General features: G+C 42.3%; 1 protein-coding gene and 1 pseudogene across 6 annotated transcripts in view; both read left to right on the top strand.

Moving 5' to 3' along the window:
* The window catches only part of CACNA1D (calcium voltage-gated channel subunit alpha1 D), a 299,481-nt gene that overhangs the window by 176,283 nt on the left and 98,748 nt on the right, over window positions 1-24,450 (top strand). For all 6 annotated transcript variants that reach the window (XM_039867427.1, XM_039867426.1, XM_039867431.1 and 3 more), the window contains one exon: window positions 20,492-20,661. In XM_039867427.1, coding sequence (XP_039723361.1) covers window positions 20,492-20,661 — 170 coding nt within the window. The remainder of the gene's footprint in view (window positions 1-20,491; window positions 20,662-24,450) is intronic.
* On the top strand, window positions 2,440-2,559 carry LOC120606367 (uncharacterized; annotated as a pseudogene).

Genomic DNA, 24,450 nt, shown 5'->3' with positions numbered 1-24,450 from the left:
CATCACTGAAGCTACAGGATGTGAAAAGCAGGAAAACATCCATAATCAAGTGGGGAGAAAGTTAGTAGAAACACATTAGGAGATGACAGAAATGTTGCAATTAGCAGTCAAAGGCTTTGAAATTGCTACTGTAAACCTATTCAAGAAATAAAAGGAAAGGATGGACATAATAAAGGATGGCAATTCTCAGCAGAGAAATGGAATACCATATCTGAAATAAATACATAGTGGATTGGACGCGGAAGGAAAAAAAGATCAGTGAAAACTGTGATCTCTAGGACAATAATAAACAATCTGATATATGTGAAATTGGAGTCCCACAAATAGAAGAAAGAGAGATTGGGGAAGAAAACAATTTTTGAAGAAAGAATGGCTGAAAATTTTGCAAATTCTGTGAAAACTATAAATTCACAAATCCAGGAAGCTTAACAAACCCCAAGCAGTATAAACACAATGAGAAGCACACCTAGGCACATCAAATTGTCAAAAATAAAAAATAGAGCATTTTAAAAGAAATCGATGGGGAAAAGATGATTACATACTGCGGTAAAATAATATTTACTCACTTATTTTCAGAAATAGTGCAAGCCATAGGACAGTGAATGGCATCTTTAAAAAGCTGAAAGAAAAAATGAATTCTGTATTCAACAAAAAAGCTCTTTAAAAAGTAATATAAAGTTTTAGACAAAAGCCAAAAGGATTGGTCACCCGAAAATCTGCACTAAAAAAGTGTTAAAGGAAGTTTTTCAAGCTAAAGAAAATAATACCAGATAAAAAATATATGTTAAAAAAAAATAAGGAATGCCCAAAGTGGCAAACAAGAAGATAAAGATAGAATTTTCTTCATTTCTAGGTTTCTTTAAAGGATGATCATTTAAACCACAGGGTAAGTGGGTGGGGAGAGGTGCGGTAAAGGGGGTCAAATATGTGGTGACAAATCTAACTATGAGAAGTGAACACACAGTGTAAGTATATATATACATGCCTTACAGTTAAAATGTACAGCTGAAACTTACTGGATTTCGTTAACCAATGTCACCATAAAAAAATTAAAATAAATTAATCTTGGAAAAAATAATCATTTAAAGTAAAAATACAGCCAGTCTTCGAATAACGCTTCATTTAATGTCATTTTGTTCAATGTTATTTTGTTATAACGTTGATAAAATGCCATAGGAATTTAACTTTTGTTTGTCTATTTGCCTACGGTAAAATTGACTTCATTATACATCATTTGCCATAGTTCCAAGAACCTATTGACAATGTTAAATGATGACTTACTGTAATAACATTGTATTATGAGGACTATAACATGTAAAAGTAAATTATGTGACAATAAAACAAAATGTACAAGGGAGCTAAATTATATTTCACATTATATGTAGACTGTGATATATTAAGAATGCATATGATAATCTCTAGAGCAGTGGTTAAAAAATAAAACAAAGTGGTATCTTAAAAGCCAAAAGAAGAGATAAAGTGGAATCCTAAATAGTAATAGTACTCAATTATCTAAAATAAAGCAGGAAAGGAATAAAGAACATATGGGATGAACAAAAAACCGATAGCAAGATGGTAGACATAAATGCAACCATATCAATAATTGCATTAAATGAAAATGGACACCTTTTAATTAAAAGACAGAAATTTTTAGGCTGAATAAAAATGTAAGATTGATAAATATAAAAACAGACTAAAAATAAATGAATGGAGTAATTATGTTAATACCAAATATACAAAGTGGACTTTAAGGAGTGTTTCCAGAGATAGAAATATTTCAGAGGTAGAGACATTTCGTAATGATAAAAGGGTCAATTCATCAAGAAGACACGATGATATCAAATGTGTTTATACTTAATAAGTTTTAAAAATACATGAAGGAAAAATTGTCAAAATTAGGTGAATAAATTTATATAGGTAAAAATTTTTATCCTTTTTCAATAATAGAGCAAGGAGATGAATAACAGTAAGTATAGATAATATCAAAACACTATCAACCAAATTGACCTAATTAATACTTATACAAATAACTGCAGAATGCACATTCTGTTCAAGAGTACATGGAACGTTCACCAAGACAGACCACATCTGAGCTGTAAAAAAAGTCTCAATAAATCTCAAAAAATTGACATAAAGTATGTTTTTTCTAACTGCAATAGGTTTAAAATAGAAATTAATAACAATAAACTGTCGAGAAAGTCCTCTAAATATTTGAAAATTAAATGACACATTTCTAAACAACTTACAATTCAAAGAAAAACATTACAATAAAAATTAGAAAATATTTTAAATTGATACTGAAAATACATCTCAGAGTTTGCATTTTTCATCTAAAGCAGTACACAGAAGGAAATTTATAGTTTTAAATGCCTGTATCAGTAAAGAAGAAAGGTTTAAATTCAGTGACCTACATTCTCATGTTAAAATCTAGGAAAAGTTGTCTACGGCCATGCTACCCTGAACAGTCTCGATTCCTGTCTGATCTTGGAAGCTAAGCAGGGTCGGGACTGGTTAGTACTTGGATGGGAGACCACCCAGGAAGACCAGGTGCTGTAGACGTAAAAAATAAAAAAATAAGAGATTTTAAGCTGACAAGGTCCTTGCAATCTGTGAGGTCAACCAAGGGTTGCCTCGCCAAAAATAAATAAATGAACAAATAAATAAAATAAAAATTCCAAGATTATAAAAATAAGAAAAATTAAAAATGAAAATCTAGGAAAAGAACAAATTAAATCCAAAGAAAGTAGAAAAATATAACAGAAGTAAAAAAAAAAAAAATGCAAATAATAGGTAAAATTACCAAAGACAAAAGTGGGTTTTTTAAAAAGCTTGATAAAATTGAAAAATCTCTAGCAAGACTAATTAGAAAGAACAAATTATAAATTATCACTATTAGAAATGAAAGAGGGGACATCAACAGAGATATTACAGACGTTAAAATACAATAGAGTAATTTTGTAAATAAACACAATACCTTATGAGAAATAGTCAAATTCCTTGAAAAACATACCTTAGAATTGACTTGAGAAGAAATAAAAACCCGAAGAGCTTTATATTTGTTTTTAAATTCAGAATCATAAACCTCTCAAAACTGGAGGCCTAGATGATGTCAAAAATGAATTTTGTCGACCAATTTAGAAAGAAATACCCTTTCTAGAAAAAGTTATTTTTAGATAATAGAGAAGGAGTAGACATTTCCCAACTCATTTTGAGGTCAGAATAACCTCAGTACCAAAACTTAACAGACATAACAGAAAAAGAACACTATCCTTCATTAACATAGATGCAAAAATTCTCAAATATTAGCAAATTGACTCTAGCAATATTAAAAGAATAAAACCTCATGACCAGGTGGGGTTCGTACTAGAAATATAAGGTTGGTTCACTATTGGAAAATCAAACATTGTAATTTACCGCATTATCAGAATGGAGGAGAAAAGTCATATGACCATTTTGATAAATGAAGAATATGCAAGTGACAATATTTTATAACCATTTACAACAAAAATCTCAGCAAACTAAGACTATTTAAGAACTTTAACCCGAGAAAGGCCTTCTACAAAGAAACTATAACTGATGTCATACTTAATAGTGAAAGACTGATGCTTTTTTTCTAAGATTAGAAACAAGGTAATCATTCCCGTCTCACTTCTTTTATTCAACATTATGTTGGAAGTACTGACCAGTACATTAAGGCAAGCAAAAGATATGAAAGGCAGAAAGATTACAAAGAAAGCAAAAACTATTTCTAGTCACAGAAATCATGATTGTCTACATAGAAAGTCCTAATGAATTAGCCAAAAACCTACTAGAATTAATAAGTGAATATAGCAAGGTCACAGGATACAAGGTTAGTATATAAAAATAAATTTTATTCCTATATATAAGCTACAAACATGTGGAAAATAAAATTTGAGGAAAATATTATTTACAACAGTATCAACAAATTAAAGTACTTAAGAATAAAAATAAAAGATATCGAAGACCTATACTGAAAACAATGAAACACTGAATAAAATTAAAGGTGATTTAAATAAATAATATTCTATGATTATGGATTGGAAGACTCAGTATTGCTAAGATGTTGAATTTATTTGTGCATTCTTCATATTTATGCATCCAGTGCTGTGCCACTCATATATCTTAATAGCCATTTTTAAAAGAAACAGACAAGATGATTGTAATACTTATATATAATTTCAAAAGACCTAAAGCTAAAACAATCTTTGTCAAAAAATAGAGTTGGAGGACTTACACTACCTGATTTCAAGACTTACCATAAAGCTACATGTTGTTTTGACATAAAGATAGAACAATTAAATCGAAAAGAAGATCCAGGAATACATGTGTATGGTCAATTGCTTTTTGACAAAAGTGCTAAATAATTTAGTGAAGAAAGGGTAGAATTATCTTTTCAGTAAAATGATGGAAAAATTGGATATCCGTCTGCAAAAAAAAAAAACCAACAACTAGAATGTTAGTTCATTTTATGAGCTAATACATACAGTGATTCGAAATGGATCATAGATCTAATTAAAAAGATCACAGATCTAATAAGATTTCTGCCCTTCAGAAATAAGAAATTGAAAAGAAATCACACAATGGAAGAAAATATTCACAATACATAACATCTGACTAAGGGTTGCTATCTAGAATACACAAAGAACTCTTAAAAAATGAGATAACCAGATTAAAAGTTGGCAATGACTTAAACATATTTCACGAAAAAATATATACAAATAGCCAATGTACATGTTAAGATGTTCAGTATCATTAGTCATCTGGGAAGTACAAGTTAAAACTTCAATGATATTCTACATAGTAGACTATGAAAAGTCTAATATGTAGTGGAGTGACAAAGACTGGCAGTATCAAGTGTTGGCAAGAGTATAGAGTGACTGATACGCTCATACATTGCTCATAGAAACAAAATGGTACAACCACTTTGGAAAAATTTGTTAATTTCTCATAAATATATACTTTATGTATATGAAACATATGGTTTAGCAGTTTCGTTCTTAGGTATTTTCCCAAGGGAAATGAAAACCCATGTCCACAAAACGCCTTGTATGTGAATAGTCATAGAGCTTTGTTCTTAGTAGCTCCAAATTGGAACAACTCAGATGTCTATCAGCAGGTAAATAGACAAGCAAATCGTGGTGTATTCAGACATGGAATACACATTCAGCAGTAAAAAGAAATGAAGTATGACTACAACATTATTAATGAAGCTTAAAAACATTTACTGAGGGAAAAAAGCCAGATACAACAGAAAACATATGGTGAAGTTCTGGAAGAGGCAAAATTAACCATTAAGACAGAAATCAGGTTATTGAAGAGGAAGAGTAGGCTGAGAAAGGGAATGAGAGAACTTTCTGGGAGGTGTTATAAGTGTTCTATATCTCAATTGGGGTGTTGTTTACATGGTGTCGACATTAGCCAAACCGTAAGCTTAAATTGTATACATTTGTTTATGACTCATATCTTGATAAAATTGATTTTAAAATACCATTAAATAGAATTAAAATTAAAATACCATTAGATAGAATTAAATTCTGCTTTTGGTCAAGATTGGATAACAGATACAAGATTTAACCTCCCACCTGAAATAACAGTAAAACCAAAACAGACAATATATGTAAAACAATTATTTCAAGACACTGGACATCAGGCCATGAAGGACAGTGATCGCTTAGAAACAGGAAATAAACGAAATGAGGTCCATGCCTGTCACAGCTTATTGGCTTGAGAAGGAGTTTTTGGGCCATGGCACAAGGAGCAGGAACCCAGCCAGAGCCCTGTGGTCTCCTTGAGTTGAGAAGACAAAGCTGAGAGTCTACAGAAACCTAGGTGCCCAAAGTATGTCAGACGGTACTTGAGGAGAGAGAATTTCATGGAAAGAGAACTGTACAGATAAGCAGAAGGCGTCCCTCTTCAGCACTGAGCAGAGTGCCTTTGTGCACAGGAAGGTGAGGAAACCACCTAAGGCTGAGGAAAGAACATTCAAATGGATTAGAAAGGATGGTGCTCAGTGCCCACATAGGGCCAGGAATATTACTCGTTCTCACCAGCCAGACTGGAAGAACTCATGATTCACAGGACATTGGGCCGAGTAAGGATAAGAAAGGATTTGCCTCAGTGGTGAGGAGTTATTAGCCCTAGAATGGGCAGCGCTTCAGATTAACCTAACAAATCATTAAAGCAAAACCTGAAAGGATCAAACAGTTTGATCCAACTTACCTAACTGTATCTCAGAACAAAGCATTAGCATAAGTGTATTCATAGGAATACAAAAATATCTAGCATCCAACAAGAGAAAACAATGTCTAGCATTCAATCAGATGTTGCTAGGGATATAAAAAAGCAGAAAATCATGACCCATAATGCCAAGATTTAATCAATTGAGACCGACCCAGAACTCATACAGATGTTAGAGTTAGCAGAAAAGAACGTGAAAAGAACCATAACTGTATTCCATATGTTCAAAATATTAGGCAGAGATATGGAAGATACAAAAAAGCCTAAACCCAAGAATCCTAGGACTAAATCTAATGAAAGATGTATAGGACTTCTATACAAAACCTCGCTGAAGAAAATCAAAGACCTCAAAAAAATGAAGGGGTGCATGTTCATAGATTGGAAACTCAATTTATTAAGATGTCAGAAGACAGGTAGTGTTAAGAGAAGGTGCTGGTCTTTGTAATGAGAAGAAGAGAAAATGGGGCAGATATGTTTGGTAGTGGGAAGCCGGGAATATTCCTACCTAATTCCTAGTTTTTCTGAGGCAGGAGGAGAGGTTCGCTACTGAGGATGAGGGGGCAGGTAGCAGAGTCATGTGTGTGAGAGAGTGAGGAAGTACCAAAATAGTCATCACAGGGCGTTAGGGAGTGAGTGAGTGGACCAGAGAACCAAGGTAGATAAGAGATAGCATTGAGGTCGTATTCGAAGCTGGTGATGATGAATCTATGTGGATGTCAATCTATCCCATTGTATGACTTTCTGTCACCGTGTTGCCCATAACCAGGTATGGAGAAAGGAGTATTTGAGCCCAATTAGGGTGAGAATTTTGCTGTCTGTGTGTAATAAAAAGATGGAAGAAGGTTTAAGGTCTCGGCAGGAACATTGCTGAATGGATCACTCATGGATCATGAAATCTAAGGTAGATTAAGAGGGAAAGAGAGCCCTAACAGAAAATGGAGGGATCAATGCACTGGACATTCCAAAGAGTTTAAAAATGTTTATGGTGGGAGTCGTTGAACAAGTCAGCTGGCATGCGAAGAGTTGTAGCCAGAGAATAGAATGCTTGAATTTGTGATTTGGGGTGGTAAAGTTTGAGGTTTAGCAGTGGGTTTGGGCAGCTGAAATGGCATGGAGGAGATGGTCATTGGAGATTAATGTGTCAGGGGGTTGAAAAGCCACGCGTTGGCAGAGTCAACAAGGGCTCCTGGAGTTCCCCCAAATGATAGAACTTGGGATGGAAAGGAAGACTAAGTCTTCAGTAGAACACAACACAGGCAGGGGAGAAGGTCACGTAGCCCACTGGCACTGCCCTCAAAGGAACAGGGCTTTCCGTTTGTTTGATTTTTATAGCAGAATGAGGCAGTATTGGTCTAGATGTGAAGAGGAACAGAAAAGCAAGGAAGCCCTCAACTCTACCTTGAGACCCTGAGGTAGGTATGATTGGGAAGGACTACAAGGGAAGCGAAGCAATAAGTTCAAGGGTGAACCATCAAAGCTTTCCGTCAAAGCAAGGAAAATGGAGGTCCCTTTGAAGAGGATGAGGGTACCGGAGAATTTACCCTCTGGAGCAGTAATTCCAGGGGGCACAAGGAAGGGCTGATGAGTGCAGGAAGACTGAGTCGGTAACAAGGAAGCCCAGAGGAAAGTGGGGGGACTATGGTGCACCAAATGATGGAGGATTGGGCATTAGATGTATGTGTTGCATTTTGAGCAGGTATTTGCTGAAGTCATTAGTGGAGAGAGCAGAGGCTTAGTGGTGAGAGATCTGATGAGGGAGGGTCCTCAGCTAACAGAGACCCTGGCTCATTTGGTCTGGGGTGATTTTGTCCAGCCCCCATGGTCTGGGCTCAACTCGCCTGAGGTGTGTGCCAGAAGTTTCAGTCTCTACAGATACCATGTGGATAGCCTGGCCGAGGGTCGTGGCAGTGCTGTGTGTGGCATCTCTCAGGGCTGCTCAGGCCCGCAGTAGAGCTTTTGGCTGAGGGGATTACTAGTGCTGTGGGTATTGGCTTCCACATGGTGTGGTGAGGGAAGATCAAGTTTATAGTTTGGATTCCTGGCTCTTGTCCTGATTCCATTCTTCCCAGAATTGTGACTTTTCGTCAATATACTTCACTTCTCCAAGTCAAGATTTTCTCATCCCTAAAGTTGGATAGCCCCACTTGCCATATAAATTTTCTTACAGAGCTGTCCTAAGAACCAAGGAGAGAAATGGATGGGAAGGGGCTCTGTAAACTGAAGAGAGACCTTTCTGAATGTGGGGCGTGCTTAACATCGGCCAGCTTGCAGTCTCCTTTCTAGGAGGTGGTCCCTGTGAGTCTGAAAAGCCTTATTTGCAGTCTGAACACTCACGTGCCAGCTCTTCTCTTCGGGGCCCCACATCTTTTCGGGACTTGGAGTGGCACTTGAAGCACTAACCTAATTTTTCTAAGTCTGATTGTCATAAGAGTTTGGTTTGGATTCAGGGATAAAATATTAATCCACTCAGAACTAGATCATTCCCTTGAAATTCTGTTTTAAAATAAATCTTGGTTTAAGTTATCTGCTGGCACCTTTGGAGCTTCCAAGCATTTGGGGCTTTTCAGCTTCTGAGTCAGAGCAGCTTTTGCTGCATCCGAAGGATTCTAATTCAGTGGGCGATGGCACACCGCCTACCCAGAGGTGTCCTGTTCCCTCCCTCTTCGGCTCTCAGTCAAGTATATTTTAGCACCATCCGTACCTACCAGTGTGCCCTAGGAGTATAAAGGAGGGTTGGTAGGTCAGAGAGGGCTTTCCTGAGGAAGCCGAGCTCAGGTTGAACATGGAAGGAAGGGAAGGGCCTTTGTAAGGAAACAAAGAAAGGAGGGCACATTCCAGATCCCGGCAAGTGGTAAGAAAAGCAGGGTCCGGGGCATCCCATGTGTCAGGAGCCAGCAAGCTGGCCAGCGAGGCTGCCAGGGTGCTCTGCGCTGGCTGACGAACAGTGGCACAGAAGATGGATGTGTAGTCGAGAAGGTCCAGTGAGGGAGGCGGGATTTTTTTCTTTGATCTATAGGAGCTGTCGAGGTGTTTGAAAATAAGGTGATGAAGGGAAGTTGGGCCTGGATGTTAAAGCTGGTGCTTTGCAGGGAGTAATGGAGTGAGGAGGATGCTGGGGCTGGGGGCTGTGGCAGTGAGATGGGTGTGAGGTGATGGAATGAGGTGATAGGCTGGGGTGCAGTGGTGGAGATGGAGATGAAGGAGTTGTTGCAGAAGATAGCTGTGGGACAGTTCCTCTCTCACATGAGAAGGAGAGACTTGTGGGTTTGATTGTCAAGTCTGGGGAATGGATTGTGTGAGAGAATTTTTCTTTATTTCTCTAATTGTTAATATAGCAGCTAAGATAATATGCCAGGTGCTGGGCTAGGTGCTTTATATACTACTCTATGTACTACTTTGTATGCTACTTATCTACTGCTTTAATGAAGTGTTTTTGCCTCAGTTTTACAGGTGAGGAAAGCAAAGCTCAGTGAAGTTTATCCCTTTTCTCGAAGTCACACAGCTAGTAAATAAGGAATTCCTAGTAAGCTAGGAATTAAACGTAAAGCTTCTTGTCTCCAGAGCGCAAGGCTGCTTTTCTCATTAGTTGAAAGTTCTGTGTCTGGTGAGGGAGAACCCCCATGGGATCCCATCTACCCAGACTAAGTCTGTGTTGATACATCCTGAGCTGTTCTATTCTTCATGCTTTATCAGTTTCTTTCTCTTCCCAGGATTAATTGCCCAAATAAAAGTGGAACAGTGGAATATGGAGGCTTCGGAGAAATTGGTTTCTTTTTCCTTTTAAAACTGCACATGACTAAGTCCCATTCTAGCTCAAGCTGTCCTTTTGGATCCTGTTCCTGGGTGTGGGGGTAGATGTGGATCTCTCTGAATTCCTGAGCCTCTTCTGTAATATGATGCTTGTTCCCTTGTTCTCAACTAAGTCTGATGATTCTGGGCACTTCCACCCACTGTGCCTTTCAAGGAGGGGCTCTTGCTGGGTGGGAGAGGCTCCTCTGCTCAGCGCCCCTCACCGGGTGATTTGCCTTTGACTTGGCTACTGACTGGGATTGGGGCTGAAATTCCTACAGGTATTGCTTTGAGGACATCCCAGCATATGGACTCAGTTCTGGCTTCTTCCCTGGGCCAAAGTAGCTTATCTGCAGCCAGGCGCCTCCAGCAGAGCCATGCACAGGCAGGTCCAGCCATCAGTCCATTTCAGGCAGTTTTACCAGGCCCTTAACACAGCACACTGTCCGTGGATAAGTCAGACATGCCCTGGGGTTGCTGGTATCTTCAAACATATTTATTTTTAATGGTTTTGCCACCTTCCTCAGTCGGAAATGAGGTATACATTTTCCTTATTTTTCTTTAAAAACTGGACTCTGACAAGTCTAGCATATCAAATGACTTAAGTAGCAGTATTTGAAACCTGTTGTGAAAAAATGGCGATGTTGGCTTAGCTCGTTTGATTGATAATGTCGGAGAAAGTGTTGCCCGGCAATAGAGGCCATGTTTTTGAAGAATTTTTCTTAAAACATGTTTTTTTGTTTGTTTGTTTGTTTTAAAGAATGAAACAAGTCTTTAACTTTTAGCATGCAATCTGCATGGATTCTTATCATTGGGGGACATTTTCTGCTAGAAGCATTGCAATGTCTTCGTAGCCATGGAAACCAAGTCTTCAAAGTGAGCGCTGCTCTTCTGTCCTCAGACAAGGAGATGCGATGAAAGGAAAGCGTATTTCAGTCTAAGAACCCTGAGATACTGTATTTCCATGAGTGACTTTTTTAGACTTGTCCTAGACTCTGGCTGTCTCTGTTTTTGCTTTTTAATAAGAACAATGGGTACGGCTTTAGGTGATAAAGTTACGTGGGCATTTGTGACCCAGTACATCCAATGTGGAGCCCATGATCCACGTCTTTGACCTCATGAGCCTATAAAACTCTTCATTACATTTACTTAGCATGTTCTCATCGAGCAACTACTAATGGCCAGGGTTTGTGATAAGGAACCGATATACAAAGATAAAACAGACATGGGCCCTCCTTCACAGAGCTTAAAGTCTAGTATGTAAAAGAGAATATTAAATAAGAATTTCAGGACTATGAAATAAATTCTACACAAGTGAGACTCTTATCCAGGAGACTCTAAGGACGTTAGTGAAATGCCCTTCTAGGCCGACCCAGCTGAATGGGGTGGTATCTGGAAGAGCAGTTGAGGCTTAATTAGGGAACAACACACAGTGGCCTGGAGCTGAAAGAGGTCTCTGCTTTGGAGAAAGTGAGTGAACTTTAGGATGGCTGGAGTACAGAGTGCAAGGAGCAAGTGGTCAGAAAGGACCAGGAGAGATCCAAGAAGACCAGGCAGATGATACATTTGTTTACTTCATCCCTATTCCGGTTCCTCTTGTGCAGGATAAGTGCCACATGCACCCAGTCCCCGAAGTTTGGTGTGTACAGTCATGTTCATCTGCCGTTTATACCAGATAATTCAACCTAGTCATTAAAATCTAGGAAATACCTACTTTGAAAATGGTTCATCTTCCCAAAAGATGGAAACTGTTTTCTATTTAAAGCATCTTCACAGACTCGTATGTCAACGAAAGCAGTCAAAGACATGAAAAGTGGAGGATTGTTTTGGGAAAATCTCTTACTACACCCAAAACTTGGCAAACAGAAAAATCAGGAGGCACTGAATCCCTTTGTAAAAAAGGATTTACCATGGAGTTCATTTCAGTAATGAGTTCCCAAAGAATAGTCATATGATTAGAAATGTGATTGTTAAATATATTCCTTAATGTATTCACTGTGTCCCCCATTTTCTCTTGTCCCTTTTGCCAGCCAGTAGCTCCCCTCCACTTCTCGGGGCCAGTGCCTAACTTGCTGTGGAAGAATGCTGTCACAGGTTAGCTTTCTTCCCCTCCCTGCATCTTCTCTGCAGAGAAGCAGATCTTATTGATGGGTGCCGCATCCCAAGGCCTACTGCCCCATTCTAGCCTATTTGTCTCATGTAGAGAAAACACCCCTTGGCTAATCCTGACCTTTTTTGTGGGTGATTGAGGGAAAACTGGAACACAGCCAAAGATTTTGATGAACTTTGAACTGAGCCAGTGCCACTAATTTAAATTTATTTTTATTGTGAAACACGACACATTATTGTTCTTTTCTTTTAATAAGACACCTAGTTTCCTTGAACAGAAACTGAACGTACATGCTTTCCAAAAATTTAGATTTAAATATAAAAATAGTTTTTGAACCAAGCTGCTTTGCCATTCTTTTTCATTTCCTTTATGTCTATGTAGGGGAAATAATTTAGATCTAAGAAAGACTGGCCTCTGCTGATAAAAAAATTGGTGGGATACTTCTTCAACTTCCCCCTATTTTTTGCCTTTTTATAAATGCTGCTCTTTTGTTTTGGGGGATTTTTGGTGAGTGAATTTCTGAGTCCTCTGTATTACTAGAAATCTGAGCCCTAGTGATTCTGTTGGCCTTGCTCACTGTAGGTTTTTATGCTTGTGTGTGTGTGTGTGTGTGTGTGTGTGTGTGTGTGTGTGTACGTACACATACACATACACATGTGTGTGAAAATTTCAAAGCATTTGTCTAAATTTTATTTGCGTGGATCTGGTTAAAACAAATAGCATTACAACCCAAGGAAAAAATTCTATCTCTAAATCAACATGATTTTCAGTGGCCCATTTATTTTATGGGGCATTTGAGAAATAATAAATTCCAGAGCAAACTGTGTGTTGTCCTTTTGTATTTGTGGCAGTCACGTTTGACCTGCACTGCCATTTGGATGCAGTGGCTTCAGGCTAAGTCCTTTCTCTCTCCAGCAGTGTTGACTGAGCCAGGGCTCTGTGAGCACAAGATGTCAGGGCTGTAAATCCTGGGCAATGTCAAGGTTTGGGGAGCTCTCTGCAGGGTTTGGCACATGCGCCCAGCCTCTGAGGGTGTGTAGAGGCTTCCAGGAGGGAAGCTGGCTGGTTCCAGGCAGAGAGAGTTTCTTCCTGGAGCGGTGCTTCCTGGGGGATGGGGGGTAGTATGTGCTGAGATGAGCAGAAAGGGTATCTCACCTTTCTCTACGCCCAAATTGGAGCTCTGGGAAAAAATTAGAATGTGGGGGTAAGCAGTACATTCTGTCCTACCACCTCACTTCCTGATCCCGACCGAATAATGTCCACTTTATGCATCTCTAGAGCCAGGAGGCAGAGGGATCAGACATTCAGTGGAAAGAGCAGTTGGCAAACCTCAGTTTTGGTCTTTGTGAGATGGGAGTGAAAATCCTCGTTCTCCTTGTCCCACACTGAGTAGTGAGGGGCCTGAGGGACAGTGACTGTAAAGACACTTTGAGGACTTCAAATAAAAATTTAAATACATCAGAGATTTGTTTTTGTTATTACTAGAGAGAGGGGCCATGGCCTGGATGGACTCTTCCCACAGGAAGCCAAGTCCACTCCCCCAGCTGTGCAGGCCCGGATCTTGCTTGAGCTGCAGCTGGTTGCTGGGTGGGACCCAGGGCTGGCACAGTCACGGGTGAAGGACTGCTTCAGGCAGCGGTGGGCTCAGGCTGTGTGTGGCTCAGAGCCTTCCACTTGTTCTCTTCTAAAGAGCCTGTTTGAATGTCATGGGGTAGGGGTGTATGGCTGTACCAATGCTGTGTAATAAGAGCCCCTCCTGCCCATTTCCTCTGAACTCTCTCAGCATTGTGCTTCCTGATGTTCATGCCACCAGACTTCTCGGCTGCCAGAGCTAAGAGAGGGTGCTAGGCTGCTGCCCAGGGAGAGGAGCAGAAAATGAGGAAAGGTCCAATTCTCAGCAGTCAGGGGTTCTATTGTCCCTTTAAGTCATAGAGGAGTCCCGGACACTCAAGTTACAGCAACAGTAGAACACAGCACAGGGCAGAGTGTTGTTAAGGACTGGCCTGAGTAGGACTAGGGGATGTGGTGTGGGCCTGGGAGACAGGCGACATGGTCTTTGTAACATCCTGTGCTCGGCTTCCCTGCTCTTCCACCAAAGGTCCCCGTGTGCACCCCTCTGGGGAAGTTGCTCCTTCTTTGGTGGACTTGAACTATTAGAAGTTTCTTCCTTATATTGTGCTGAAATAAATCACGAAACTCCCACTTACTCTCTGAGGCACACAGGGGATCTGCTTTCCCTTTTCCAAGGCAGCCTTCCAGAACTCGGAAACCGGAAATGTGGCCCCCTGTGGCATCTCTGCTCCATCTAGCCTGCTATTTGCCCTTCCTCTGTCCCTGCCCTCCCTGCCTTTACTTCCTGAACACTTAGGTAAGGAATGTTTCCATGGCGGGTGAGGGGGGCATCATCTGGCCCTGCCGGGAGGTCCATATTAGCTGAGAAGATGACACCGGGTGTGCCAGACCTAGGGCACCAGCATGAAAGGGGTGGAGGTGAAAGCGACCCTAGAATGGGCATGATTGGGGGGTCAGCAATGACGGGCCTCATAGGTGCCTTTCCAAATTATCGTGTAAGCAAGTTGGGAATTTCATCAGAACTATGTTACTTTCAACTCGCATTTTTATTGCTGTTGACCCTACCCAATCTCACCCATTGTGTTCGGAATACCTTCTGGCCTCCTACACACCATTTTCTCCTTACTTTCATTTCATCTTGACACGCAGCTCCTATAAAACAAAGCCGATAAGGACTCTCTCTTATCAAACTTCTGTTGGTTTTCCACTGCCTCCAGGGAAGCAATCCAAATATCTTAGTTTGATATTTAAGGCCCCTCTTGAACTGACGATCAGCTGATTTTTGAGCCTTATCCCTACGTACTTCTACCCCCTTCTTCTTCTGCGTCCTGTGTGCCCATGTTGAGGTCTTTAGAGGGATCCACTCAGGAGCTAGATGGACTTGTGCGACCAACCTCCCAGAGCCTCAGTTTCCTCAGTTTCTGTATTATGAGGGTAATAACAGCTCCTCCCTGTCCAGTGAGGGTGGAGCTAAGGCATCACCCTGTTAGAGGTACCAGTGTAGGAGTCTGGCAGGGATAGGGCATACACATATCTGTGTCTCGGTGTTTGGTGAGCAGAGTGCACTGGTGCTTCAGAGGAGGGCAGAATTTTTGGATGGGGTAGCCAGGGAACGCTGGGTCTTGGAAAGCAATCTGGCATTCAGAGATGGGAGAAGGCTGCTCAGGTGGTTGGACCAAGTTCTGTGGACCAAGGCTCAGAGGGTTTAGGAATTAAGAAGAGTGTAGCCAAAATACAAGGTGCATATTTATAATAAAAGGAAATTAAGCTGGAATAGCATGTGGGAGAAGACTGGAAGGCCATGAGGGCCAGGCTGAAGCATTTGACCTTGATTCTTGAGGGGGCAGAAGTGAGGAGCCATGAGGCATTCTGAGCAGGACAATGCCAGGATGAAGTCCAGGTCTGTGGTAGGAACCTGAAGCAGAGGAGGCAAACCCTGATGAAACGTGCTGGCTGCGACTTCTCCAGCTGCCTCAGTGGGTGAGGTGTGTGTAGACTGGCCACTATAAGATGCTTGGTTGTTGTCCAGCTGGCAGGAAAATGGCATGCTGGTGGTGGAGGCTGCTCCAGACGGTGTGTCTGGGCTTTGACATGCTCATTTCATACTTCTGGGGGAGCCCAGGAACTGTGGGCTTTCTGTGCTGATGTATTCTGGGCTCTTAAGGTGTAGGGCTTGTTTTGTTGTGCACATTTTTTTTTTTTTGTACTCAGACTTCATACATGGCTGGTTAAAGGGAGGCATCATGAGGGAGACAGAAATGTGGAAAGAAAAACAAAAGAACTGGACAACATTGTTCATTTCTGCAGGGAGACTACAACCTAGCCGGTAAGCAGAAATGAATATATAAAACACAAATTTGCATTTGATTACTACAGTTACAGTTTCCAAACACTTAAAATCTTTTTCTATTTGGAAGTGATTTCAAAACTACAGAAAAGTTACAAGGATAAAAATAGCATAGGGAACAATTCATGTACTCTTAAATTGAATTCACTTAATATTAATGTTTTATCTCGTTTGCTTTTCATTATATAATTATAAGGGATGTGGACTGATTTAAAAATTTTGTAATTTATTACTGTCTTTAGTTTTTTGGGGGCTCAAACTATCACAGGTTTGACCAGTGAGAGGTACTGTTCTGGCTCCTTTGTCATAAGGGCATACCGTAATCATGTTTTTGTTTTGTTATTTTATTTTATTTTTTTTTTTTAGCACTTCTTGTTTCATTTTGTACCTATCCTGCTCTAGCCCTGGAAGCAGCCATTTTTCCCCAAAGACTGCTGGTTCCTTTTAACAAGAAATGGTGTTAGAGATGAAGATCTGGGTGCCAAGTGTATCTGTGCTTCTAGATCCTTTCAATAAAGCTAGAAAATATATACATTCACATACTTAGGTTTATACATGCATATATATATCTTTTAGAAATCATGAATTCACACCAGTCCCTCCAGTTCCAGTCCATCTCCCCAGGGTTCTTTCTAGCCTTTCTCCCTTCCACATTTCTATATTCCTCTTTCCAGGGAGAACCCTGGCTCTCAACAGCATTGACACACTGATTTGTCAAGTCCTGTAATACATCTGAGATAATTTCAGCATTGTTGACTCCACGTTACCACAAGAAACCAACAAAGCTTCTAAAAAGAGTTCAGCACTTGTTTGTGTTTCCTCCCTCACGCCAGTCCTGCCCAAGACCGACAGTAGCAGTTGAATGTTCAGAAGCTACTTGAATTGCTTCTGTCTTTGTCTTTCAATATGGTTATGGTTTCATTTGAAATACATTCAGATTCACTTAATTCATTTCCACGGTACGGGTATTTTCCATCCCATCTCTGTTGATTTAATTAAAAAAAAATTAAGGCGTAGAACATTAACATTCCAAAATTAAAAAGAAAAGCATACTCTGTAATGTCGCTTCTGCTTTATCCCCTCTACTCCATTTGTTCCCCTCCCTTATTTTCCATTTTGTCCTTCAGATACATCCTGCAGTAACATATGTCTGTTTTCTTATTTCCTCTTTTTCTTACACAAAGAGTAGCATACTGTGTGTTTTTTTTGTTCAAGCTCTTCTGATCTTTTTTTCATTTGGCTATGAAAGCACCACAAACAAATTTTCTGCTCTGGAACAAGTAGTGTTCTATCACATGCGAATCGTCAATCGTCATATTTCTAGTCCCTTGTAAAAGTCAGATGTTTTTTACCAACAGCTTTGTTAACTCAATTTTTGTAATAGTGACTCTTAATAATAGGCTTCTAAAACGACGAATTCTTACACAAAATGGAAAGCTGTTCATGATCCATTGAGGTTGATACAAGGTTGAGTGGACTCAGATTTTCTGGAATGGAAAGCTTGTTGTGATGAGAATGAATTATTTTCAACAGAGTGATACCAGTACAGGGTTGATAGGGCATTCGCAGGCTCATTCAGGTCACTTGGAGAACAGAATCTTATGTGTCCTTTTGTGCTTCTCTCAGTTGTGCTGGATCATGCAGCTTAGAGTCCATTTAGAGCTGTTTGCAATTTTTCTCCCTTTGGTATTTGAGAAAGCTCCTCCAATTGCCCTTTTTTAATGCCCAGATTCAGCAGCTAAATATCACACATTGAACTTCACGTTTGTACCGTGTTTTGTGATTTTCATGGTATCATCATATTGAACATTTTATTTAATCCCTGTGAAAAAGTAGAACAGGTATTATGTCTGTTTTGCACATAAGGAAACTGAAGCTTAGAAAAGAAAAGTAACAGACCCGGGACTAGAATTCAGGCCTTTAGACTTAGAACGCAGTGTGGTCTTGGAGGGCCGAGGAGGCAACTGAGTTTATCACAGAGATCTTACCTCCCTGCTCCTCCTCCTCCTCGAGGAGGAGATTTATGTCTCGTAAATCACAGTTCTGTCCCAGACAGTAAACGTTACATGCCTGCTAAGTATTAAGCCTTTCAGAACTGTCTAAAATAAGTTCAGAAGGTTTACATTAACAAGTTTTGTTGTATGAAACTTTTGTAATAGTGAATATTATTTAACTGGGCTATAAGCCAGGACCTGGCAGTGTTTTTTATTCTCAGAAATTTTAGTCATAGCAGGATTTACCTCTGCATGCTTTACTGTGTTCCAACAACCAAGAATGTGCAACAGCGATACAGCTCGTTAGAGGTTTTTGTATTTCTAATGTAAAAAAACTTCATAAAGTAAATATTAAAGCACAACTCCCTTTTATAAAGCCCTTAAGTTTTGCAGGGTAACTCTTTTACTATCTTTGTAATATTTTTTCAAGAACTCAGATCAGATATGTAACCAAAATAAGAATATCCTGTATGTACGTAATCATGTACATTTAGTACTCGAAGTTCAGAATCAAAACATGCAAAAAAAATTTGTACTGGGATACTTTTGCTAAACAATAGAATTGAAAGCCCAAATACAATGTTCTTTACAATGTATTTTAAGAAAACAGATTACATAATGTATTTTCATGTTGACACATGACACTCCAAGGTCTCCACTTATTGTTTAGGGATGTGATTCTGGATTGGGTGTGGCTTTTTCAAAGTTCAGATTAATTTGGTCCGCCTACCCAGGACCGAGTTATGCATGTCCTGTATCTCAGGAAGCCAGGGCGTCCTATAAGGTTCAAATCGTTCTTGGCGTATGGTTTGCATACCTTCTTTTTTTGAGACAGAAGGTGTTCTCCCCCAGGAGGAAAGTCCCCTGGGTTGAGAGTGCAGAAAACATCTCTGGGTCTTCACCACCTTTGCAAATCCTTGGAGTTGTCTCCTCTGCGAACTAGGCCCAGGATGCACTGCAGCCCCTCTTCACTTCCCAAAGGGTGAAGGTGGCGATGGGCTAGCCCTAAGAGAGCCATGGACAGGTTCCGGAGCATCAGAAGAGTGGGCGGTTAAGGAGCAATGACTGTAGTCCTTTCTAACTGTGAGCAGAGGGCGAAACCTTGGCAAGGACTCCAGTTTCTCATCTGGAGTATCAGCATCACTAGGTGTTCAAGTATCTGTTCAGCCTTTGGACAGCCCAGAGTTGAGAGAGGGGAGGGAAGAGAGGGAATAGGGCTTGGCTTTGTGTAAGCAGATCATTTCCCCTTTTGTCAGTTGGGTTGGATTAATGAGGTTACTGAAAGGGAGATGTGCTGGCTTTGGATTTGAAGGAAGGCAGAAGGAAGGCAGATGTGACCTCCGTCAGAATCCAGGGGTCTGTGTGCAGAAGCTGCACTGCATGAAATCTCATCCGCTTTCTTAGCAGCTTTTTAATCATTATCACTAAATCTGCAACTCACCTAACTTGGTTCCCGTAACAATTCACAGTTAGAATGCAGATGGTTCCTTGTATATGAAAATTGGGTAATCATCCACCTGACTCTCAGACTTGCTGAGCAAATGTGGGATTCTGTATATGTGCATAGATATAGGATTGCAGACACGAAAGACAGAGTAAACAGCGACCAGTTGGGAACATTTACACGTCTGCCAAAGCCTTTCCAGGGCAGGTGTTCCCATAAATGGGCAACAAATCGCACTGCCTCTTCACCTCCTACAGGGAAGACTTTTAGAGGAAAGATCATGGCAAGAAGCGAGGGTTAAGAAAAAGTCTTGTTTCACTGGTGCTCCATTTCCTACCCGGGATGGAAGAATGGGGCTGTGAGGTGGGTCTGCCCTGACCCTGTCCAGTGCTCTGCCAGAACCTGCAGGTGGGGAGGGGAGCCTAGCGTGGGCTCCAGGTAGAACTGCTCCGCCTCTCGGGGCTCTTGGTTTGGACGAAGGGGTCAGCGCACATTAGGAATGCTATTTGTTTGAAAGTATTACAGAAGCACTAAACTTGGTGCTCTCTTTGACCACAGCTTGGCCTTCTTAGTTCCTTTCTCTTTGGAGTGTGATTCCTGCTTTCTGAGGAGGCTCTGGGGGAGGTGGGACACTTCCGAGTGCAGAACCCTGGTGGGGGAAATCAAGAGGCCTCCCATGACAGCACATGGTGTTTTTGGCCTGGCTCCTTCGGATCTCTGAAATCCTGAAGGGAGATCATTTTCTAAGAGATGGTGCATGTGTGTCGATGTGGTCTCTGCAACTCTGACACCACAGTCTTGCTTGGGAAGACACTGTCCTATGTCTGTCCACGCGTGTGGCCCCTGTTGCTATGTTCTTGTGGCTGTACTCAGTGCCATGTGTCCTGCCACAAGACTTGTGCCGCAGGGCAGATGGCTCATGCAGTGGGTCCCTGGAGGAGGTCCTGACATGTGCTGGTTCTTTTTGCCTCCCTCAGAGAATTCTCAAAGGAAAGAGAGAAAGCTAAAGCACGGGGAGATTTCCAGAAGCTCCGGGAGAAGCAGCAGCTAGAAGAGGATCTAAAGGGCTACTTGGACTGGATTACCCAAGCAGAAGATATTGACCCTGAGAATGAGGAAGAAGGAGGAGAGGAAAGCAAACGAAATAGTACGTAGCACCCTTCCTAGTCCTGACCAGAGAGAACTTGTGTGTGACGCAGATGCCCGCCCAGCAGCAGGCATTTCTGCCTTCTGACCCAGCCTGTGAGAAGGATGGCCTCCTTCTCAGCCATCCAGTTCCTTCTGCCTGCACATGAGAGACAACAGGGGCATTTACCTGCCTCGGAATTCCTGCCTGAGGTTTGGGTTTTAGATTTGTATCTAGTCACATGGTTTTATGGGGGAGGAGGGTCAGCCAGACTCACAGGTCACCTCAGGAATTCAGTAAGCCCCTTCTATGCAGGCACAGAGTGAGGTAAGACACATATTCGCCTTGCCTCACAAGAGACAAAGTTGTGGTTCCTTCCTTTCAGAGTGAGCAGTGTTATTGGACAGGAACTTGAAGAGCAAGGGCCCTCTCCACCCTTTCGCTGTCTGACGTGTCTCCCACCTGTGCCAGCCGTGGGGAGCTAGATGCTTAGCCCATCAGGGGCTGGGAAGAAACCAGTTCTGAGCAGTGTTAAGAGGCTTGAGAATCAGTGTGTCTGTTTTGGAGCCCACCCACTTGGTACGCCACACTGACACTAGGCACCCCAGTGCACTTTCTGCCATAGGAAGGCCCAGTGCCCAGTCAACCACTGTAATTAATCACCAGTGTCAACCAAGATGTCTCTCTTACCATGTACTTTTCCCACAGATGTGCTTTTACTCTTCCTGGGGCCATCTATGCCTCGGGTAAAAGTGGGAATTGAAATTAAGCAGTGGGTTTGACTAAGATATTTTGATTCATTTCAAATCTAGAATAATTGATAGGAATGACCTACAATATATTTCAGAGGTTCAGGCCATTGAAAGGCCCGGAAAACCAAGCTAGACACTATGTCATGGAAGATGGTTGAGTGAGCCCCCCTTGAGCAGAGCCCTTCAGATGTTGTGCCGTCACGCCTTTGTTCAGCAAGGCTGGTTGCAGGGTTCCTGGAGGACTCCTGAAGTGGAGAGGATGTGTTTGCTCCTTCCAGGGGAGGGCGGGCCTGCACACACTCAGATGCAGCACAGGAGACAGAGATGCAGGGTGGAAAGGAGGCAGGCAGTGTGCCAGGGAACTGAGAGGAGGAAGGGCTGGCTACAGGGCTCTAGGAGAGAGCCGTGGGGGCACTGGACCTGGGCCTTGAAGGATGGATGAATTCAAGATCTATCACAGCTGAATGTCATTCTGAGCCTTGCCAGTGGCATGAGGAGGATATGGAGGTGGACAAATCAAAGCTCGGGGAGGAGGCAGTGGGTCATTGGTTCGACTGGAGCACAGAGGTTGTACAGGTCAGAGAGAGAGAGGAAGCAGGGAGGGCATGGAAGGCCAATATGTGTCGCATCAATAGGCAGGGGAGCGTGGAAGCTGAGGCTGAGGCCCATGCTGGAGGGCATTCTCTACTGAGAGGGCCCTTAAGCGTCTTCCAGCCTGGTACTCTGAGTCTGAACTTGCATGGGGAGTGAGGGGTTCCTCTTATCATGGATGCAAACGATTGACTCAGTCCTGGGTGCTAATTGGAGAAGCCAGCAGAGTGCAGACCGCTCTCCTCTCCTGCTTCTTCCCGGGCCTGCACCCACTGCTTCCTCTAGGAGGAGCCTGGGGTTCACCACCTGCGGATTAGGAAACTGCAGAGGATTTCTAGAGCTGACTGTGTATGTTGAATATGAGATCAGAATTTATAAGCCAACGCTCGTTTGAGTTCCCAACTCAGTGATGTCCTCTACGTGACTGGGTGTGAGAGCGTCTGCATGTTTTCAGCATGGCTCAGCCTGGCTCAGGCGTTTGAGCCAGCCTGAATCCCCATGGCCTCAACAGAGCTTCTCCACCCGCAGTGTGGCCAGCAAAAAGCCACTTGCATGCAGTTTGGGTAATGTCTGCTATGCTTTTTTGCTCCTTATTACTAAACCCCAGCATTGATGCTGACTTGTGGAGGCCCAGTAGCCAGCTGCCCCACCTCTACTAAGCCCAGCATGTAGCATATTGTATAAGCCAGAGAAAGTACTGTCTCTTCTTCTGAGCAGAGCACCATTTTTTTCTAGTTGAGGTATGTCCTGTAGGGGACCGAGTGAGGCCCTCTTGCAGGCCGATGTCCTTTCATCTCTATTGTTCCACCTCTAGAAATAGACGGGGATCCATGTTAGTGTTGCCAACCTCAGTTTTGGTGGGACTACTTTTATGACCCGTGATTTGAGGAGTAAGGATTTTCGTTGGACTTGGGGTGGTGTCTTCTGGGAGTCCTGAGGATCCACTCCTGTGTCTTAGCCCAGCCTTTCCTGTGTCCTGCCATTGTCTACGAAGAACCTGACCATGTGATGACAATTAGCGCCTCTGCTTTTGGAGACCTTGCCATGGAGGGAAGATGGAGAGGCGCTTTCTTAGTGTAAGACAGTGGACAAGCTGGTACCATAATCAAGGGCCAGCAGTCTGCTGTGGGAGCCCAGACAGTGCAGCGATGCAGGCTGGTGGGAATGTAGGGAAGGCCCCATGGAAGAGCTGGTGGTCCTGCTGAGCTCTGAGATGAGCCACCTTGGGCTACCGAAAGTGGAGAGAGTTTTTCGGGCTGAGGAAATGGCATGAACAAGGTGCAGAGGGTTACAAATGTTCAGAGCACTTAGGTGCATTACTTAGTAATATAATCAGGGAAATAAATCCCCTTTAAAGATTGTAGATCCTCAGAATTCACTTTGTAACCAGGGCTCCAAACCCCATAAAGCTATACTGTATCTCTGGAATGTCAGCATTGTGGTTTCTGCTACCACAGTGATATGCGACTCATCCTGTGTAACCAGCTTGACATTTGATCTGGTGGCACACACTTCTGTAGTGCACCCTTGTTTTTTGTTGGACTCATTTTGCCAAGCGCTGGGGTCTCCGGTGGAGTGAGGCTCGGGTATTTCCCGAGACATCAGAGTCCTTGAGCCCTGATGACTAGGGTTGGAAATAAAGACATAAATCTCAGGCTGTGGGAACCATGTTGGGATGTAACTGACTTAAAAAGAGAGCCCCATGTCTCCTCCAGATGAGGAAGTGAGCCTCCCTGAATACATTCACTGCAGCCCAGACCTTCTGGAAAAGCAGTGCCGCTGGGGTTTCCCTGGGGCCTCCTATGGCTGCCAGCCATTTTCTTCTTGTTCCAGCCAGAAACCACAGGGGAGAGGATTTCAGTGAGGCCCACGTGGTCCTTCTTAACAACAAATAGTGGTTGATTCACCACCTGCACTTGTTAGGCCTGGTCTCTGTCATCTATTAGCAGGCCCTGAAGTGTGGGTATTGAATTGCCAGGGCCTCCCTGGGTGTGTCAGATCCATGCCCACACACCTCATGCCCCATCCCTGCTCCTGCATCATTTCTGGGGAAGGGAAATGGGCACTGCTTAGGGCTTCTGACTTTGTCTGTACTGACTTAGGATGCTGACTCCACTGACTGCCTGTTTTAGCTGGGTCCTGGATGGGACTGAGACAGCTTTCTTCCAGACACTAGCCCTTTCTGATGGCTGAGCCTTAGCTGAGGCAAGCAAAGGGGAGGAAAGCAGGTCATTACTAACAACAGATATCACAAGCCTGCAGGAGGGGGGCGGGGCAGGAAGCTGGGCTGGAGGGTGTTCACTGGAGCCGGCTGCAGTTGAGTTTTGTGACTTGAAATTTGGCCTTGAGTTTTAGGCACAATACCCAACATCTCTGAGTCCCAGTTTTCTCATTTGCAAGAAGGGTATAAAGATATTTGGCCATAGCACTGTCATGAGAATTAAGTGTTCGATAGCTGGCAGGAATC

This window comes from Pteropus medius, unplaced genomic scaffold (assembly GCF_902729225.1).
Source record: "Pteropus medius unplaced genomic scaffold, Ma_sr-lr_union100, whole genome shotgun sequence".
NCBI classification, from domain to species: Eukaryota; Metazoa; Chordata; class Mammalia; order Chiroptera; family Pteropodidae; genus Pteropus; species Pteropus medius.
Note: the sequence above shows the minus strand (reverse complement) of the source record. Positions and strands in the feature narration are given on the sequence as shown.